This window comes from Equus przewalskii, chromosome 19 (assembly GCF_037783145.1).
Source record: "Equus przewalskii isolate Varuska chromosome 19, EquPr2, whole genome shotgun sequence".
In the NCBI taxonomy this organism is placed as follows: Eukaryota; Metazoa; Chordata; class Mammalia; order Perissodactyla; family Equidae; genus Equus; species Equus przewalskii.
In genome coordinates this window covers 40,933,149-40,950,501 of record NC_091849.1, presented here as the reverse complement: position 1 = coordinate 40,950,501, position 17,353 = coordinate 40,933,149, and the positions used below count along the sequence as shown (strand labels likewise).

Sequence of the window (17,353 nt, the reverse complement as noted above, 5' to 3'; positions counted from 1 at the left end):
AGAGTGGGCCTTGGGAGAGCCAGGGGCCCCTCTCTTCCCCTAATAATATTAACACCTTACTTTTGTTTACACAAAAGCAGTATTTTCACTAAAATTTTGTGAGCTAGTTTGAAAAGGCAATTGTCATTATCCCCAGAGAAGAGGAAACTAGGGTTGGGAGAAGCTTAATTGAGACTTGAGCCCCGTCTCCGGATTCCTGTGTTGTCTTTGACGTCTGAAGCCAAGGCAACGGGCAATGAAAGCAGAGTGTGAGACGCAGCACCTCCCAGTAATGGCATCATATCCTGTTATGCAACTTTCTGGAGCCTCAAGGTTAGAGTGTCGCCTTATAGCTGCCCCAGGAGCCACGGTGTTGGCGTTGGAGTTGGAGCTGATGCACAGGAAGAATGAGGAAGGCCAAGCTCTGGGGGCTGCTTGGGATGCTCTTTGTCTCAGGTAAGGCGAGGAAGAGGTGTGAGCAGGCGACGCCCCTGCCCAGGACCTCGGGGGGACCCACCATAAGAAAGGTTCCTTTTTTCTTTTGAAGCTCCAGGGGATATGGCCACTCAAGAGAGAGCCAACCGTAGTTACGCCAGCCTGGGTTTCTCTACCCAAACTTAGCAGAATCAGGAGTTCTCCGGATACAGGGCCTGAGAACAGAATTAAAAGGGGTGCCTCAGGGAAACAGTATGTCTCTGCGTTTTGATGTTGTCAGAGACACGCAAAAACCTAGATGGGAAAATGATGGAGTAAATCTAAACTTGACATGATCCCAAATAATTTTGAGTTTGAAGTTTTTTTTGTATCTGCCATCATGGTACTTTTGATGTTGATAGTCTATTAAACCCGAAAGACGATTCATTCCACAAATACTTCCCAGGGGCCTCTGATGGGCCTCAGCTATTGCTGAGGACAGAGAAGGGAGCAGAAGAGGCCTGGTGCGCAATTTCACGGCGACTGTGATCCCAGGTTTCCGTTGTCTGCCGGTGTTGGAGGGCGCTGTTGCTCAGACTTGGCAGAGCTGGTCCATCTCCAGGCCTTGCTTTCTCTCCTCTTATTGCACAGCTCACATCTTCACTAAAAATGGAAGCATTTGGGGCTTTCATTGCTCCTCCTCCTAATTCTGATGAATAGAAAGGGAAAATACCAACAGTGAGTTAAAAGAAAGGTTTGCCTTGGAAAAACATGGAAGATCACAGGCAGAGGTTGTTTTCTAGGGAAGCCACTGCTTTGAGCAAGGTCACAGACATCACCTTGCGGAGTCTGCACACAAATGCTGTTTTGGGTCTCCTTGGAGCTGGGGTGATCATCCAGACAGGCAGGTAGGAGTGTGGTTGTCATGGACCAGTGCATGTCCTTGAGTTTTGTTCATGTTTTTCCAAAGGAGAAGTGGGAGAAGATGGAGGTTGAAGGTTGTGTAGATATGTGAGGGAAAACCAGCAGTACATATTTCATTGTGTCCCGTGGGGGTGGTCTTTGGCTCTTTTTGGCCTCATTCTCAGGCAGACTATTTCCACATAGTGGAAATATAGCAACTGAAGATTCACATCCCACTGACCTATCAACAGTAGGAAAAAAGAACATTTTTCTTAATAGCTACAGCAGCCTCAGAGAGGATTCTGACTGGTCCAGCCCCAGTCATGTGCCCATTTCTAAATCAATCAGCGTGGCCAGGGCTATGGGGTTCGTGTGTCCCTCCTTGAGAATGTGAGCAGCCCCAACAGTACAGCCACACAGGATGGATCCCCTAAAAATGATGCTCTGCTATCCAAGGAAGGGAGAGAGGAGGACCAGACAGTCAGATATCAATGTCCACCAGGTCCCCAAGATGGCTTCCTCACTGCTTTTCCAATGGTCTCTGGAACCGACCTCTTTCCCGTGACTTAGATGAAGTTCCTTTAGCTATTGAGAGAAGTCACTTTCTGCTACTATCATGTCTTCACAGCCACTCTTCACCCTGTCCGTCCTTCTCTATAACCTTTCCCTCCCATCGTGTCCCCATCCTGCATGGTCTTAGCACGCGTCCCAAGTTGTGTCACCAACCAGGTAATTTCTTCCTTTCAAAAACCATCACTTATAAAAGTTGATTTGCATGAACCATACACAGCCTAGCTCTTTTAGTAAGAAAAAAAAAAACAAAACGATTCACAGTGGAAAGATCTGGGATCTAGTGCTGTCTTGCTCCGAAAGTTGCATCTTCTCTGGAGGCCTTAAGGATCTCATCTGAAAAACGGGTGATTGAACAAAAAAAGAGAGATGGCTCTTCTCTCTTTTTTTCCAAAGAGAGGAAAGCTATTCCTCACACAGCCAACCTCTGATTCCCTGCTTACAGAACTCCAAGCTGCAGCTGGACAAGCTGAGGAAAAGAAAATCCTAACAGAGGGGGAGACCCTGAACTATCACTGTGTCTACACCCGGAAGCACTCCCAAAGCCAGAAGGCTTGGCAGAGGGTGATGGATGGAGGGAAAGCCGAGACATTGGCATTCACAGAGAAGACTTCAAAGAACAGTCAAGAGCTGGGGGGCAGGTACTTCCTAGAAGATAATACCACTCAGGGCGCAGTTCACGTCCGAATGACCAATGTTCAAGTGAGTGACTCTGGACTGTATCGGTGTGTGATCTACCCAATTCTCAGCAACCCTGAAGTCCTCGAGTCTCTCCGCCTGGTGGTGACCAAGGGTGAGTGACCTGGGGGTGGGGCGTAGAGGGTGGGGAGAGCCAGGTGAGGTGGGAGTAGGGGGCAGCAGTGGTTGCACCAGCGGAGCTGTGGCTCAGGATTTCTAGCATCATATCTTTCTCCCAGAAGCTGCTCATCTCTCAGTTGAGGTCCTTGAGAGGCATTTGTCCCCACAGTAAGAAGGGGCTTCTGTTATGGGATTCCTCTTGGGTAACAGAGCCTATTTTGGGGTGCTCTTGTAGGAAGTGGGGTATAGTGAAAGGTGAGTGGTAGACTTGGGATAATTTAGTCTCATTCTTTGGGTCTCCACATAGAAGTCCTTTCCTCAGGAAGCCTCTGATCCACTCTCCCCCTTTCAAGGATGCACTCTGTGGCCTTCCTGTGGGCTTCCAAGCCAGATCTTCGCAGCCCTTACTGTGGGCATGACCACCTGGATATCTTCTTTCAAATGCAGACTCTGATTCAATAGGTCTAAGGCGGGACCTAGATTCTGCATTTCTGATCCGCCCGCAGTGGATGCTGATGCTGCTGGTCCGTGGTTCCCACTTTGGAGTCCAAGGCTCCACAGCTCATTTCGTGTCCCCTCTCACAGATAGCACTGTCTCACTGGGTAGTAGTGGCCGGTTTACTTACCCGCCTCCCCTCTGCATTTCTGAGCACATTGAGGGAAGGGCTTGTGTCCTGCTCAGCTCTGTATCCCCAGCAACTGATGTAGTGCCTGGCACCTAGTGGGCCCTCAGTAGGTGTTGACTGCATGAATTAAGGAAGGCAGAGGAGAGAGAGGCAGGTCCAAGTTCCTAGCACCTGGAGAATTCTAAGCATAAGACAAAGTAAATATATATTAATAAAAGATAACTTGTAAAGAAATACGCCAAAAGTACAGGTGAGCGCAAGGCAGAGAGGATGGTGTAAGGTAGAGTAATGAGGGAATTATTCTAGAAGAGGGTGAGGGCATACAGACTGGTGAAGAATAGCAGGCAAGTGCATTTCCAATGACACCAATAGCCTGAAAATTCCTTTCTTCTTCCTTCTTTCCCTGCCTCCCTCCGTCCCCCGATTCCTCCCTCCTTCCCTCTCTCCCTCTCTTCCTTCTTTCCTTTTTCCTGTTTCCGACTCAGGCTGACCCCACACTGTTTCTTTAATCTTAGCAAAAGAAAACCTCTCCGCATCGACGGCCATGTTCATTTCCCTCCTCAGCTCCGTGTACCCCACCACCTCTCCATTCACCCATCTGCCCAATGTGCCTTTTTGCAGGCCCTTCAGATAGCCCTTCCCCGGACAAGAATCCTCCCCGGGACAAGGCTCAGACGACCACCTTTCCTCCTGCCACAAAGGCCCCAGTGACCCAACCCCCACCCAAGTCAACTGCCGGTGTCTCCCGCCCTGGACTTGAAGTCAACCCCACACATGTGACAGACGTCACCAGGTATGGTTTCCAGCTCTGGGACCCTGGTCCACGTGCTGAGAGGAGGATGAGTGGAGTGAGGGATCGGGGAGGGTGAGGGGCAGGAGCAGGCTTAAGTCCCTTCAGTCTGGTGGAGCTCCCCAGGGGAGGAAGGAGGCGGTGCCAGAGTGAGGAGGAGGCTCCTGGTAAGGTTGCCACTACCCCCGGTTCCCTGCTGTATTTCCTTGCACATCAGAGGGTAAGGAGAGGGAAATGCCCCCTTTGCTGAATTCCAATGGACCTCAGCCAACCCAGGGGCCTAATAGTGTAGTGGAAAAAGCACTCTGAGTGAGGGACCCTGGAGTCTCATGCCAGTCACACTGACTGGCTGTGTGACTTTGGGCAAGTCAGGAACCCTCTCTGGCTTCAGTTTCCTTGTCTATACTGTAGGGAAGCTGGAAAATCAGAGCTGGAAGCAATGATCTAGCCCAACAGCTCTCAGCAGCTGCTGCAGAGGGCAATTAGCTGGAGGGTTTGCTTTCGCTTCATTTGGTTTATTTCTAATCCTGATGCGTGTGCCCTGCTGCAGACCAGCAGGCTCAGAATTCCTGGAGTTGGGGCCAGTCTCAGCATTTTTACAAGATGTTCAGGAGATTTTTTAATGTGCAGACAAAGCTAAGAACCACTACCTTTGCACGCACACCTCTTTACAGGTGATTTATCTTAGAATGTGTCCATCATTAAATATTGCGTTAACAGAGAAAGAAATATTCTTCCGTATTCCCCCTAATCTCACGAGTCTTTTTTCTCCATATTTTCTTTGTCTTTATTCATATGTATTTTAACATAGTAATAATTCTAATTATAAACATTTTCATTATTTTTCCATGCTAACACTATTCTTCAATGTTGCGACCTAGTCGTCATAATTGTAATTTCAATGCATGCACACTCTTCTATCAGTGGAAAAGCCATCACTGACGGAATCATTTGTCTCTTTCTAGACATGGAGATTGTTTTCATTTTTTATACTATTGGTGACTCTGAGATGAACATACTCCTGCAGATGTCTTTTTCTTCTTTTAAATCAATTATTCAAAAGAAATGCCCATGAGAGAATTTGAACATTCACATTGCTCTGTATGCACATTGCCAAACGGCCTTCCAAAGATTGGAAGCGGTTTGCAGTGCGATCCACAAGGCAGCAGTGTCACCATCGAGGGTGTAGTATTTTAAAAATATTCCTGCCCAAATAGATGTGAACCGGTGCCCACTTCTGTTTCTCTATTGCTGTGGACCATGAGCTCCGTGCAGCTGGAGGCAGTGCTTTTTTCCCCGTGTTGTTTCGCTGGCATCAGCCTAAGCCGGAGTGCCTGGTGTGTAGCGGGGGCTCATTAAACCTTGTGGGCTCAATAAAATAAATGAGCTAGTGAGAGTCAAAGTTCTTCTTTTTTCACTGCTTTTATTTTCCAGCATGCAAACTGAGAGCACATAACCTTTGCCCACGTTCCTCCTAGAGGCTGCCCCTCTTTCATCTATTAACTTTATCTATTAACTAATAGGAACTATGCCATGGTCAGAGTCTAGTCAGGAAAGCAGAAGCCACTGAGCCATTTGAACAAGAGAACATTTGACACAGAGAGCTGTTTGCGCAGGTGATGGAAGAGCTGAGACCCCAATCTGGGGATGGATGGTGAGAGAACTCAGAGGAAGCCACTGTCACCCTGTTTCAGGGTGGCATCCTCAGAAGGGGGATGTCTGATGCAAATGTTTTCGGAAGTGATCCCAGACAAAACCATTAGGGAAGTGGGACAGGGGAGGGAAGGAAACCAAGCAAACAGTGTCAAAACCAAGCCAAGCACCACAGGAGGAACTTTGGCTCAGTCCTGCAGGGGTTGGGGAGTTGGGATGGAGTTCTGGGAACCCACGGGTCACACTTGGAGTTGTCTGTATTCAGGCCAGGAACTGGAACATGGCCACTGCCCACACTGCGGATGGTGCCCCTGCAACCACCATGGGCCAGAGAGGCACTGGCTTGCCGGCTCCTGCCCGTGCCATCGGAGGCTGAACTTGACCAGGCTGCAGACACCTAGTCCTGGGGAAGCCTGACAGAGCTGGAGGCTGGGGGTGGATTTCAGTGCTAACGGCCGCCTGCCGCTTTCTATCCCCGTTGTGTCATTTGTTCCTTAGCTGGTTTGTACCTGCACATTTAAGTTTTGTGTAGGCAAATGTGTTAACTTTAAAATTATTGCTTTGCTTTGTTCTTTACTTGTGCTTGATTCTATTTCCTGGTGACTTTGCTTTTTTCTTTTTTTCATTTTATTTAAATCTTTAGTCCATCTTCGGGAGAGGGGTTACTTTGCTGTATGGTATAAAATGTAGAAAAGATGACTTTTCTTCATATGACTATCCAGGTACCATAAGACTATTTACTAAACAGTCCTTGCCGATTTCCTCAGGTGTTAAATTCCTAGTAACATTAGCTCTAGCTCTGAACTTCTGTATGTTTCACTGCCACCCATTCCTCTTTTTGTCACTGTGCCGGATGCAGATTAGCTCTGCTGTTGTCTATTCCGTATCTACGGAGTCTGGACAGGCCAAGCTTCCTCACTCTCTTCTGTCCCTTTCTCATGATCCCTACTGCCCTTTACCCAGGACTTTCAGAATCATTTGGCTAAAATCTATAAAAATTAATGATGGGATTTTGATGAGAATTAGATTCCTCTCAGTTTATAGGTGTGGAAACTGAGGCGGAAGAGGTGAGATGACTCACCCTGCTGAACAGGTTTCCCGGCTCCAGGACTCTGTACTTGTGACCCTGCTCGTCACTGTGGAGAAAGAGGAATGCCATCAACCTACCCTTTCTCCCAAAGCCTCTTCTGGACATGGACCCTCTGCTCTCAACTAAATATATTTCTTTTTTTTTTTTTTAAAGATTTTATTTTTTCCTTTTTCTCCCCAAAGCCTCCCGGTACATAGTTGTATATTCTTCGTTGTGGGTCCTTCTAGTTGTGGCATGTGGGACGCTGCCTTAGCGTGGTCTGATGAGCAGTGCCATGTCCGCGCCCAGGATTCGAACCAACGAAACACTGGGCCGCCTGCAGTAGAGCGCGCGAACTTAACCACTCGGCCACGGGGCCAGCCCCTCAACTAAATATATTTCTAATCAGTAGTTTCAGGCAATGGGGCAAACTAAAATGCCCAGGGCCAGTCAGCATGGGGAAGGTGCTGGAAGGAGCTAAGCAGATAAGATAAGGGGCATGAAGGAATTTTGTGGAGTAAAACTCAATGTGAGGGAGCCCCATTGCCAGGGGCACCAACATGTCTCCTCTCTCCCACAGGATCTCTGTGTTCAGCATTGTCATTCCTGTGGCGTGCGCACTCGTGACTAAGAGCCTGGTCCTTACTGTCCTGTTTGCTGTCACACAGAAGTCATTTGGATCCTAGGCCCATGGACCCATGAGGATGACCTCTGATCTCCATCTACATCCATCTGGCAGTTGTGCTGGAAGAAGAATGTGAGGGGGACAGGAAGGAAGGGGCAGCGACATGAGTTGGATCCGTTACAAAGGTTATTTCTGAGGCTCAGGATCTCGCCTTCCCAGTTCTGCTGACTCCCCTCATTTCACTGATGACCGTGGGGTGTGCTTTGCCCCCTTAAAAGAGCAGACACGGCCCCAAACATGCCTTGACCCTCCATCCCACCAACAGCTTAGGGTTTGCATTGAATAAACACAGAGTCCAATGCTTTTCACTGTCGCTGTCTTGTGGGGGTTGTGAGGCACAGAGGGCACAGCTGCCAAGTCTGTCCTGGTCCTTGGCCTGGACCATAAGATTTTGGCCTGACCTGGACAGATCTCCCATTCCAGAACCATCCTGCTCTCTCGGCCACTGGGATCTTCCTTCCCTATAGAATCAGATGCTTAGGTTTCTCCCTTCATCTGTGGCCCTTTCCAACACTCCCAGAAAAGGGTAGGGAAAACCATGGAACAAGGAGAAGACATGACACCACGGTGAGAATTCCATATTTAGGAAAGAGAAACCAAGTTAACTATAATGCTGTATCCTGGGAAAATACTGGGAGGATGACACAGGATCCAAAGGATGGGATGGATAGAGAATATCATTTGTCTATTGTGTGCATTATCAGGGGTGCATTTATCACTGGATCTTCAGAACAACCCCATGAAGGCAGAGAAATATGTGACTAGAATGAGGCCACACGAGTGGTAAGTCACTGTTTACTGGCAGGAACAAAATCTAAAGAGTTCCTTTACTGAAGACTAAGCACCTCAAAGATATAGAGAATAGAATAACCAGGAGTTCTGCCTATGAAGCTTCTAAATGCCTCTTTCCTTGTATTACACAAGGGGCAGGGATGGTGGGGTGACAAGATCTCACCATTTAGGCTTCTGGAGGTGTCCCCTATGTGCACTCCTCATTCCCCACTCTGCCTTCCTCCTCTCTCGGTCTGCCCCATAACTCCCCTTTAGCTCCCATACTCACCCATGAAATAGGTATGTAGGCCTACCTGTGTCTTGCAAAGTCCAACAGATTTAAATCAGGACTTTCCAATTTCCTATCTTTTCAGGCTCTAGAGGTGCGGCCTCATTGGCAGGGAAAAGATGATGCGTCCTTCCATTCTAATTCAGCAATGGCCAAGGCCAATTTCATCCTAAATTCCCCAAGAGCAAACATACCTTACCACACATAATCCAACTCATGTTAGAAAAACATGTTCCTACAATCAGCATGACTTTCCCCCACTCCTATAAAAAAGGTGCCCGAGTGTAAGGCACGGTCCGCCCCACCCTGAGCCCACTGCCATCACACAAGGACTTCCTCATCAGCCCGAGAACTGCTCCGTCTGAACCCTCCAGGAAAATAGCACTGACCCCAGGGAGATCATCTCTGATCCTCCCATTCTGAATCCGTTACAAGATGTGTGAAGGGAATTCGTGTCTTCCTGGGACTCTGGTGAGCAGGGCTGATGCAGAAGCTCTTCATCTCAGCGCAGCCATTTTCCTGCCTAAGAAGCTCGGAGGCAGGGACTGCATGGCACACAGTGCTGGCTTTTGAGGTTGCTAATCTGAGACCTGCATTTCAGCAATTCCAGTGTTGCCCCCATTTGCGAAGTTGACAGAAAGGCCAGGGCAAGGGAGGGACTGTCGTTAAATGCCATCCGGGAGGGGCAGGATGCTGTAGGGCAGTGTTCCTCACACTGTAGTCCTTAGACCACTGCATCAGACTCCTCTGGAGCATTGCTTAAAATTCAGATTCCTGGGGCCCCTCCAGACCTACTGAGTCACAGTCGGCGGCTCTCTCAGTGCTTCTCAAGCTTCTTTGGAAGATAGGGTTCCAAGAAGTCAGCATGCTCCTTACCAAACAGCACCAAACATTCATATGTTCGTCCTGAGGTCACCAACTGCATGGTTTAGTGTGCTTGTGTGCTTAATTTAATTATAGATGAAGCAGTATTTAAGTCCAACATATTAAATAAACTTGCCTGAGAAATTATATCCACTCAGTTGGAAGACACGTTGCTGTGCCAGATGCTCTCCTGTTTGCACCTGCAGGCCCGCTTTCCACCCTTTTCCTCCCTGCTCTGAGCCTGGGAACCTGACCAGTGTGGGCTAAATGAACAGAATGCCTTGCCCACCAGCTTCTGGTTGGGTTTAGCCAGTGGGCAGCATGAAAGGAGCACAGAGGATGGGACGAGAATGACATCAGGGCTATTATCCCTCTGTGGAGTGGCATGAATGGCTTCATTCCTTGGAGCCCCTTCAAGCTCCTCACCAAACAGCTACCATCTCCCAGTTTGGACCCCTGCTCCATCCTGTTGCCCCTTTAGGCCTAGAGGTGGTGATGGCTCACCACTGTCACCAGCCTCAGGGCACTGCAGCATTCCTTCTGGTTTCCCCAAATTCTACCCATACTTTCATTAAACGTTTCTCAATTACCCGGTTTCAGTGAGCCACCCGTTTCTTGCTGAGACCTTGACTGATACAATAGTGCTGTGTGGTTAATTATACAGGCCTTGGCATTAAACAACACCTCAGTTTGAATCCCAGCTCTGCGATATCCTTGAAATACGTCTGATCTTGAGTGACTCAGTTAATCTCTCTGGGCCTCAGCCGGGAGATCGCCCTCATTGCCTCAAAGGGCATAATAACCAATGCCGGTCATGATTCTGATGTCAACAGTGGGATCCAGTTCTGGCTGTCTTAAACAGCCAAGGAATTTAGAAGGATATCAGCAGCTTGTAGAGTCAATGAGAAGGCTGGAGGACCAGGTTTAGAAACCGGCAGAAACCAAGAGAAAATGGACAGCAGAGGCCACAGCAAAGGTTACAGCATGAGATAGTCTAGTGATGTTGCTGTTGATGTTCCCCTGCGCACTTGAAGCCACCAAGAACTTGCCATGATGCTGTTCCTGGACTCCCAATGCTTAAATTGCCTCTGTGTAAGTCGTCTCCAACTGGCCCTGCCTCTTGTATCACACCCTTAAGATGCAGAATCCCGGGCCAAATCATGCATTTGGTCAAGCTTAGGTCAGGTCACATGCCTGTACCATAGGAACCAGGGAGAAGGGGCAGGAGAAATGTCTGCCTCAGTACTCCACAGAAGGAGGGAGAGAGCTCTGCATCCTAGTGAGACCCGCACACTGGAGTATGTCCCCCAAAGGGAATAGGCGTTGGGTGCTGGAGAGTCAAAAGATGACAAATATTCATTACACAACCTCCCAAAGCTGATAGAATTAAATGAGAGAACCCGAGTGAAGCACCTGGCACATAGTAGGACTTCAATCTGTGACGGTTACTCCCAGTACTGTTGTAATTGTGGGCTCCATGCCTGTGCCTAGACTGGGAGCTCAGGGGAGCACACACCTCCTACGCAGGCAGAGTACCTGAGAAATGCCTCAGGGCCCATCTGACCTCATTCAGAGCTTTTACAGACATCATCTGTTTAGATCACTTGCCTCAGAATCACCTGGGCCACTTGTTAAAATGCAGATTCCTGGGTCCTCCCCAGACTTAGCAAATCAGAATCTCTAGGGGTAGAGCCCAGGCATGTGTGTTTGCCAGGCTTCCTGAGCGATTCAGCCACATGCCCATACTTGAAAATCCTGGTGTGGAGGAAGACTAAAGAAGGCAGGTCATCAGGAAGGTTTGAACCAGACCTAGACAGGGAAGCCAAATTTGGATGCACAATACCTTTCCAGAAAGGGAGAATGGCGGGAGGGGTTGTGGGATGTGGTGGCCAGTGGCCAGTGATGAGAATATCTTGATAACCTGGAAGTGAGTGAAGCAGAGGTGGGACATCAGCTGGGTGGGTCTAGGCTTGCTATGATGGAGAATGGAGAGCTACTGAGTGTTTCCCAACAGGGCTGTGACCTAATGAAAGCAGGAAGGAAGATGTCACAAGGGCAGTGATCTCTCTTTTCTCCTTCTCCTTCTGCAGTTTCCTGAGCTGCTCTCTCTCAACACATTTCCCCTAGGGTTTCTCAATCACAAAGTAATGGCCGAGCCTTTTAGGGAAAATGGAAAACATTGGCCAACATCACTTGGGAAACATCCTCCAGCAACTGGAAGAGGCCCTGGGATGGCTGGCACACAGCAGATCTGGGGAGTGGGATAGAATGGAAGGGACAGGGCTCCGGGGGCAGCCATGGCTGCTGCTGCTGCCACCCTGGGTCTCAGGTAAGGGGAAACTGGGAGAAGGATGTAGATGGCCGAGGGGAGGTACCTACTTAGAGAGGTTTTCTCTCACCTCTTTAGGAGGAACTAAAATGGGATCAGGGCATGTGTTAGAGACAGGAAAGGGACAAGGAAGGTAGCAAGTACAAATTGTGCTGGTTGACCCTGACCCAGCAGGGATTGGGCTGTGAAACAGAAATTGCCTCAACAACAACAAAACAAACAACCCAATCAAAAAATGGCAAAGGAATTGAACAGACATTTTTCCAAAGAAGATATACAGATGGCCAACAGGCACATGAAAGGATGTTCAACATCGCTAATTATTAGGGAAATGCAAATCAAAACCACACACAATGAGATATCACCTCATGCCCATCAGAGTGGCTATAATTAACAAGACAAGAAATAGCAAATGTTGGAGAGGATATGGAGCAAAGGGAGCCCCCACACACTGCTGGTAGGAGTGCAAACTGGTACAGCCACTATGGAAAACAGTATGGAGATTCCTCAAAAAATTACGAATAGAACTACTATGATCCAACTATTCCACTATTGGGTGTTTATTCAAAGAACACCAAAGCACTAATTTGAAAAGATATTTGCACCCCTGTGGTCATTACAGGACTATTCACCAACAGCCAAGACTTGGAAACAAACTAAGTGCCCATCAATGGATGAATGGATAAAGAAGATGTGGTATATATACACAATGGAATACTACTCGGCCATAGAAAAGATGAAATCTTGCCATTTGTGACAACATGGATGGACCTGGAGAGCACTGCGCTAAGTGAGACAAGTCAGACGAAGAAAGTCAAATACTGTATGATTTCACTCATAAATGGAAAATAAAAACAACAACAACAAACACATGGATACAGAGATTACATTGGTGGTTACCAGAGGGGAAAGCGGGGCGGGGGGAGTGAAAGAGGTGGTAGGGACATGTGTACAGTGACGGATGGTCTTTGGGTGGTGAACGTGATATGGTCTACACAGTAATTGAAATATAATGATGTACACCTGAAATATATATGATGCTATAAAGCAGTGTTATTCTGATAAGGAATATTCAGGCACTGAGGTAGAGGAGGCATAAGCAGAGGAAAAGGTAAATAACAACTTAAGGGCCAAGTAGCAACACGAAGACAAGAATCAGGGGAAGTCCCCCTAGCAAGGCACAGAGAGGGGGTGTGGAAAAGAAGTTAAGTGTTCTGGAATCAGACAGAGCTGGGTTCCCATCCTATCTCTGCCACTTTCTACATAGGTGACCTTAGGAGGTCCTCTGACCTCTCTGAGCCTCAGTTTCCTCATTTGTGAGTAGTACCTGCTCAGAAGTGTTCATTTGTAAACAGCACCTCCTTCAGAGGGCTGTCCTAAGAGTTAAACAGCAGACTGATGTAAAATTCTTGGCTCGGTATTTAGGGCATGGTAAATGCTTAATAAAAGTAATGGTGGATGATGATGAGGATGATAATGTAATGAGGTGTAGAGTTATCAATGGTGTTGAGAGTTGAGAGGAGAAGGAGACTAGTGCCCAAGTGAAGTCTTCAAGCAGACTCCCCTCTGGGACAAAATGGGATGGGTGTGGGTAGAGGAGGGGATGGGGAGTGGGGAAGAGCATTCAACTTGGGGACAACAAGAGCTCATATAAAGTACCGTGTGCCTGAGAGCAAGGGACAGGTCTGCAGAACCATGAGAAGAATAGAATATGGGTGGTAAAAACTCCTTAACTTCTCTTTTACTTTATTTTTTCTTTTGGTGAGGAAGATTGGCCCTGAGCGAACATCTGTGCCAATCTTCCTCTATTTTGTATGTGGGATGCTGCCACAGCATGGCTTGATGAGCAGTGTGTAGGCCCACGCCTGGGATCCAAACCCATGAACCCTGGGCCACCAAAGCAGAGCGCACAAACTTAACCACTACACCACCAGGCTGATCCCCCCTTATTCTTTTTTTTTTTTTTTTTTTACTTTTTTAAACCTTTTTATTATGAAAATTTTCCAATTCACAAAATATGGAAAGAATAGCCACCATAAACTCATCACCTAGATTCAAACATTCAACCACGATCAATATTTTGCCTTTTTTGCTCCGTATGTGGGTATAATCATTGAACCATTTCTGAATAATTTACAGAAATTCTAATTACTCCCAAATGCTTGATGAAGCTACTAATATTCTTGATCTGCGTCTTGTATCTGCTGTGTGGTCTGGGGATGTAGGGGTGGTGGAAGAAACATTTACTTAGTGAAACACTTTGACTTCTCATTCTAGGCAAAGAGAAGCAAGAGTACCGACTAGAAGGAAAGAACCTGACCATAGTCTGTCTTTACAACATCATACCATCGCGTCCAGACTGAACGCCAGCCAGTGGGTGGCGAGCCAGGCATCGGGTCTGGAGCCAGCAGCGGGTGGAGAGCCAGCAGCAGGTGGGGAGCCAGGGCCATGCCCAGGGACACTGGTGCGCATGCGCACTAGAAACAAGGCCCTAAACCCGGCTGAGGCGAGAGGTACTTGCTGGAGGATTTTCCCGTGGAAGCCATAGTCAGAGCTCCAGAGGCGGGACTTGGGGCTGTACCAACGTGTGATTGACCTCTCACCGCAGAGTCGCACTGTCCTGCGTGATCGGATTGGGCGGGTACTGCGCAAAGGTGAGAAGCAGCGAGACCCAGGGCAAGGAGGGGATTTGGCGGAGGCTGACCTCAGCCACAAGCTGGGGCCCCATCTACCCTGAGGCCTTGGAGAGAGCGCAGAGTAACGGGAAAAGCTCTAGGTCCGAAATCAGGGCACCGGGGTCTTCTACTCTCTCGCTTTGAGAAAGTCATAGCTCCTCTCTGGGCCCCAGTTTTCTCATCTGTCAAGACAAGAAAGTTGGACTAGGTGAACCCAAAAATCCTCTCACGCTATGGCAGAGAACCTTCTAGGGGAACCAGCTAACTGAGCATCGACCATGTGCCAAGCATGTAACTTGTTAATCTGCTGGGAAGTGAGTGCTGTGTCTCCGTCATACAAGAGAAGAAGTGATACCGACCCTGGTATCAGTTTCCCCACATTAAACCCAGCATATATGGGGTTAAAACTAAAACACTCATTCCCTGCTTACTCTCTGACTTCCTGGCTCCAGAATCCACTATGCTCCGTGGAGACAGACACCGTCAAGGACAAGCACCTGGACTATCTCCTCCCCACAAAGAGATACAGACTGGTGGGAAAGCTTCTGACCAGCAAGGTCATGAGCTCCCTCCTCTCTGCAAGTGTCTCAAGGCCAAAGACAGGCTGGTGGGAAAGCTCCGACCAGCAAGTCCATATGCTCCCCCTCCCCTACCTAAAACCCCAAATAAAAACCCTTCCTTTTAGCTTTTTCGGGGAGTTTGGGATTTGAGCGTTAGCTGCCCTCTCTCCTTGCTCAGCACTGTGCAAAAATAAAGTTCCTACTTTCTTCCACCACCCCCGGTATCAGAGATTGGCTTGCTGCGCAACGGGTGAGCGAACTCATTTCAGGTTCGGTAACAGAAGGCTCAAGGAGGTTCAGTTCCTCACTGGGGCTTTCAGCAGACAGGTGGTGCAGCTGGGCTCCCACAGAGATCCATCTGATTAATTGTCCCTGGTGAATCCTGGAAACGAGCCCAGTGTGGCCAAGAAACAGCTGTCCCCTTTTGCAAGGGATTTAAAAAGTAGCAGATGAGGAACTGATATTAGAGAGCAAACTGAAAGGCCTTTGACTGACCTTGAGTTGCTTCTCGTTGGTGGGGCCGCTGCCAGTCCTCCCCTCCTTTAGTGGAAAGCCTGTCTCCCCACATGGGGAGATGAAGCCCAACTCTTCTGCCTCAAGCATCTCAATAAGGTTCTCCTTATGAGCCAGTGAGGTGGAGAGGCCTCCGCCACACAGGACTCTGCTAGTCCACCTCCTGCTGACCCAAATATGTGAATAGCGGCACAGGGCTAGGCGTAAGTGGAACTTCATAGTGTCTGGGAATAAAGAGTTGACCAAGGAGAACCACGGTGCTGTAGGCAGGCCTGTAGGGAAGCTACTGAACCCGTGGAACAGAATGAAATAATTCCCAGTACTTTACAAACATCCAGTGATACCCAGATAAGAGGCTGGTTATAAATGATTTATGCCGTCAGTTAAGCAGCTCCACCGCCCTCTGCTCGGGAGGGCTTTATTAATCTGGGCTCAGCATCTGTATGCCACGGAAGTACGGAAACCGTCCCTCTTTATGAAGGTTAAGTGCAGCCGTCGCAGGATAATGGGAAGTGCGATGGCCTGGGTTCGCATTCCCTCTCTGCCCTGAACATACTCAGTGACCCTGAACAAGTCCCTCGTCCTCTTCTAGGCTTTCCGCACGGCGACGTTCAACGGCTCCAGTTCTCTGGGTTCCTGCGTATTTACTGAGCTCAGAGGAGCGAAGGCCTTCTATTTTGCACTTGGCACAGTTTGCCCGCTCCAGGCACCAGCAGGGGGCGTGGACCCTCTACTGAATCCATCATTTGATAGCTGCCTGGTTCTTTAACTCAAATCTTAATAAAGGCAACAACAACAAAAATAATTGAGAATGACTGAGCCCATAGTATTGAATGAGAACTGTATCAGGTTTAATACAGGATAAACGTAAACATAATTGTTTTCATCAAACCACAAATAACAGGCAGCGGAGTTTTGATAGCAGCTTCATATTCCTTCTCTCCAGTAATTGGAGACAAACTTAGGCTAATGTGGCTCAGGAAACTGAGTCTAGTGCAGATGGTTCCTGCCTGCAGGATTGTGGGTCTCACGGGGGAAACGAGAATCTAATCCTCTGAAAAGGATACCTGAGGTTGTCTGGAGAGGGAAGGGCTGTCAGGGGCTGTTTTTTTAGTTAGGTGAAAACAAATGAATGGAGAAGGTTTCTTTCCAGGGTGATGTTGGATCTGCCTGGAGACAAATGGATTTTCCCTCAAAGGCTTGTGGAGAATCCTTCTTTATTTTTTCTTCTTTGCCAGGTGGGCAAGGGCATGGCAGTGGCTGACCACGGAAAGAAAGTTATACAGTGTGGCGATATTTGGAGGTGATGGATATTGTCCGCCAAGCCCCACTGTAGGAAGAGAGGCCTGAGTGGGAGTACGAGGGAGGGAAGGGGCTGAAAGGAGAGGGGGAGGCAGGTGCCCTGCCTGTTGGGCAGCTTCATGATGGGGGAGAAGCTAGAGCAGAAGGACCGTGGGCATGGTGAGCAGGCCACTTCACTGTGATGGGCTGGTACACACGGGTGCTGAGAACTGAACAAGTGGGCCAGGCTCACTGGATGAGGCTCTGAAAGCTGAGACCAGCAAGATGTCATGGAAATACACGGGAATGGAGTCAGGAGACGTGGGTCCCAGTGCTGGCGCTGCTGCCGTCTGCTGAGTGACCTTGGGCATGTCCTGTCCACCCCGTTCCTTGGGGGGCTGGACTGGATGGTGTTGAATGCTCCTTTCACTTTTGACCTTCTAGGACCCTTTGAACTTTTTTCCTCTAAACAGGGTATAGTCCCATGGCAGTGAACTTGGGAGGGGGCTGCTCAGCGTGAAGGAGAAGAAAAATTGTCCCAAATATCTTGGAGTCCCTCTCTGGCTCAGATTAGGCCAGCCAGG

At 48.5% G+C, this 17,353-nt stretch overlaps 1 protein-coding gene across 1 annotated transcript; it reads left to right on the top strand.

The window, feature by feature from the left end:
* Window positions 1–200: 200 nt before the first annotated feature.
* TREM1 (triggering receptor expressed on myeloid cells 1) lies at window positions 201–7,790 on the top strand. Its single transcript, XM_008527069.2, has 4 exons — window positions 201–435; window positions 2,312–2,659; window positions 3,912–4,083; window positions 7,383–7,790. Exons 1-4 carry the CDS (start codon window positions 387–389, stop codon window positions 7,486–7,488), a joined length of 675 nt encoding a protein of 224 aa, XP_008525291.2. The 5' UTR covers window positions 201–386; the 3' UTR covers window positions 7,489–7,790.
* Window positions 7,791–17,353: the final 9,563 nt, after the last annotated feature.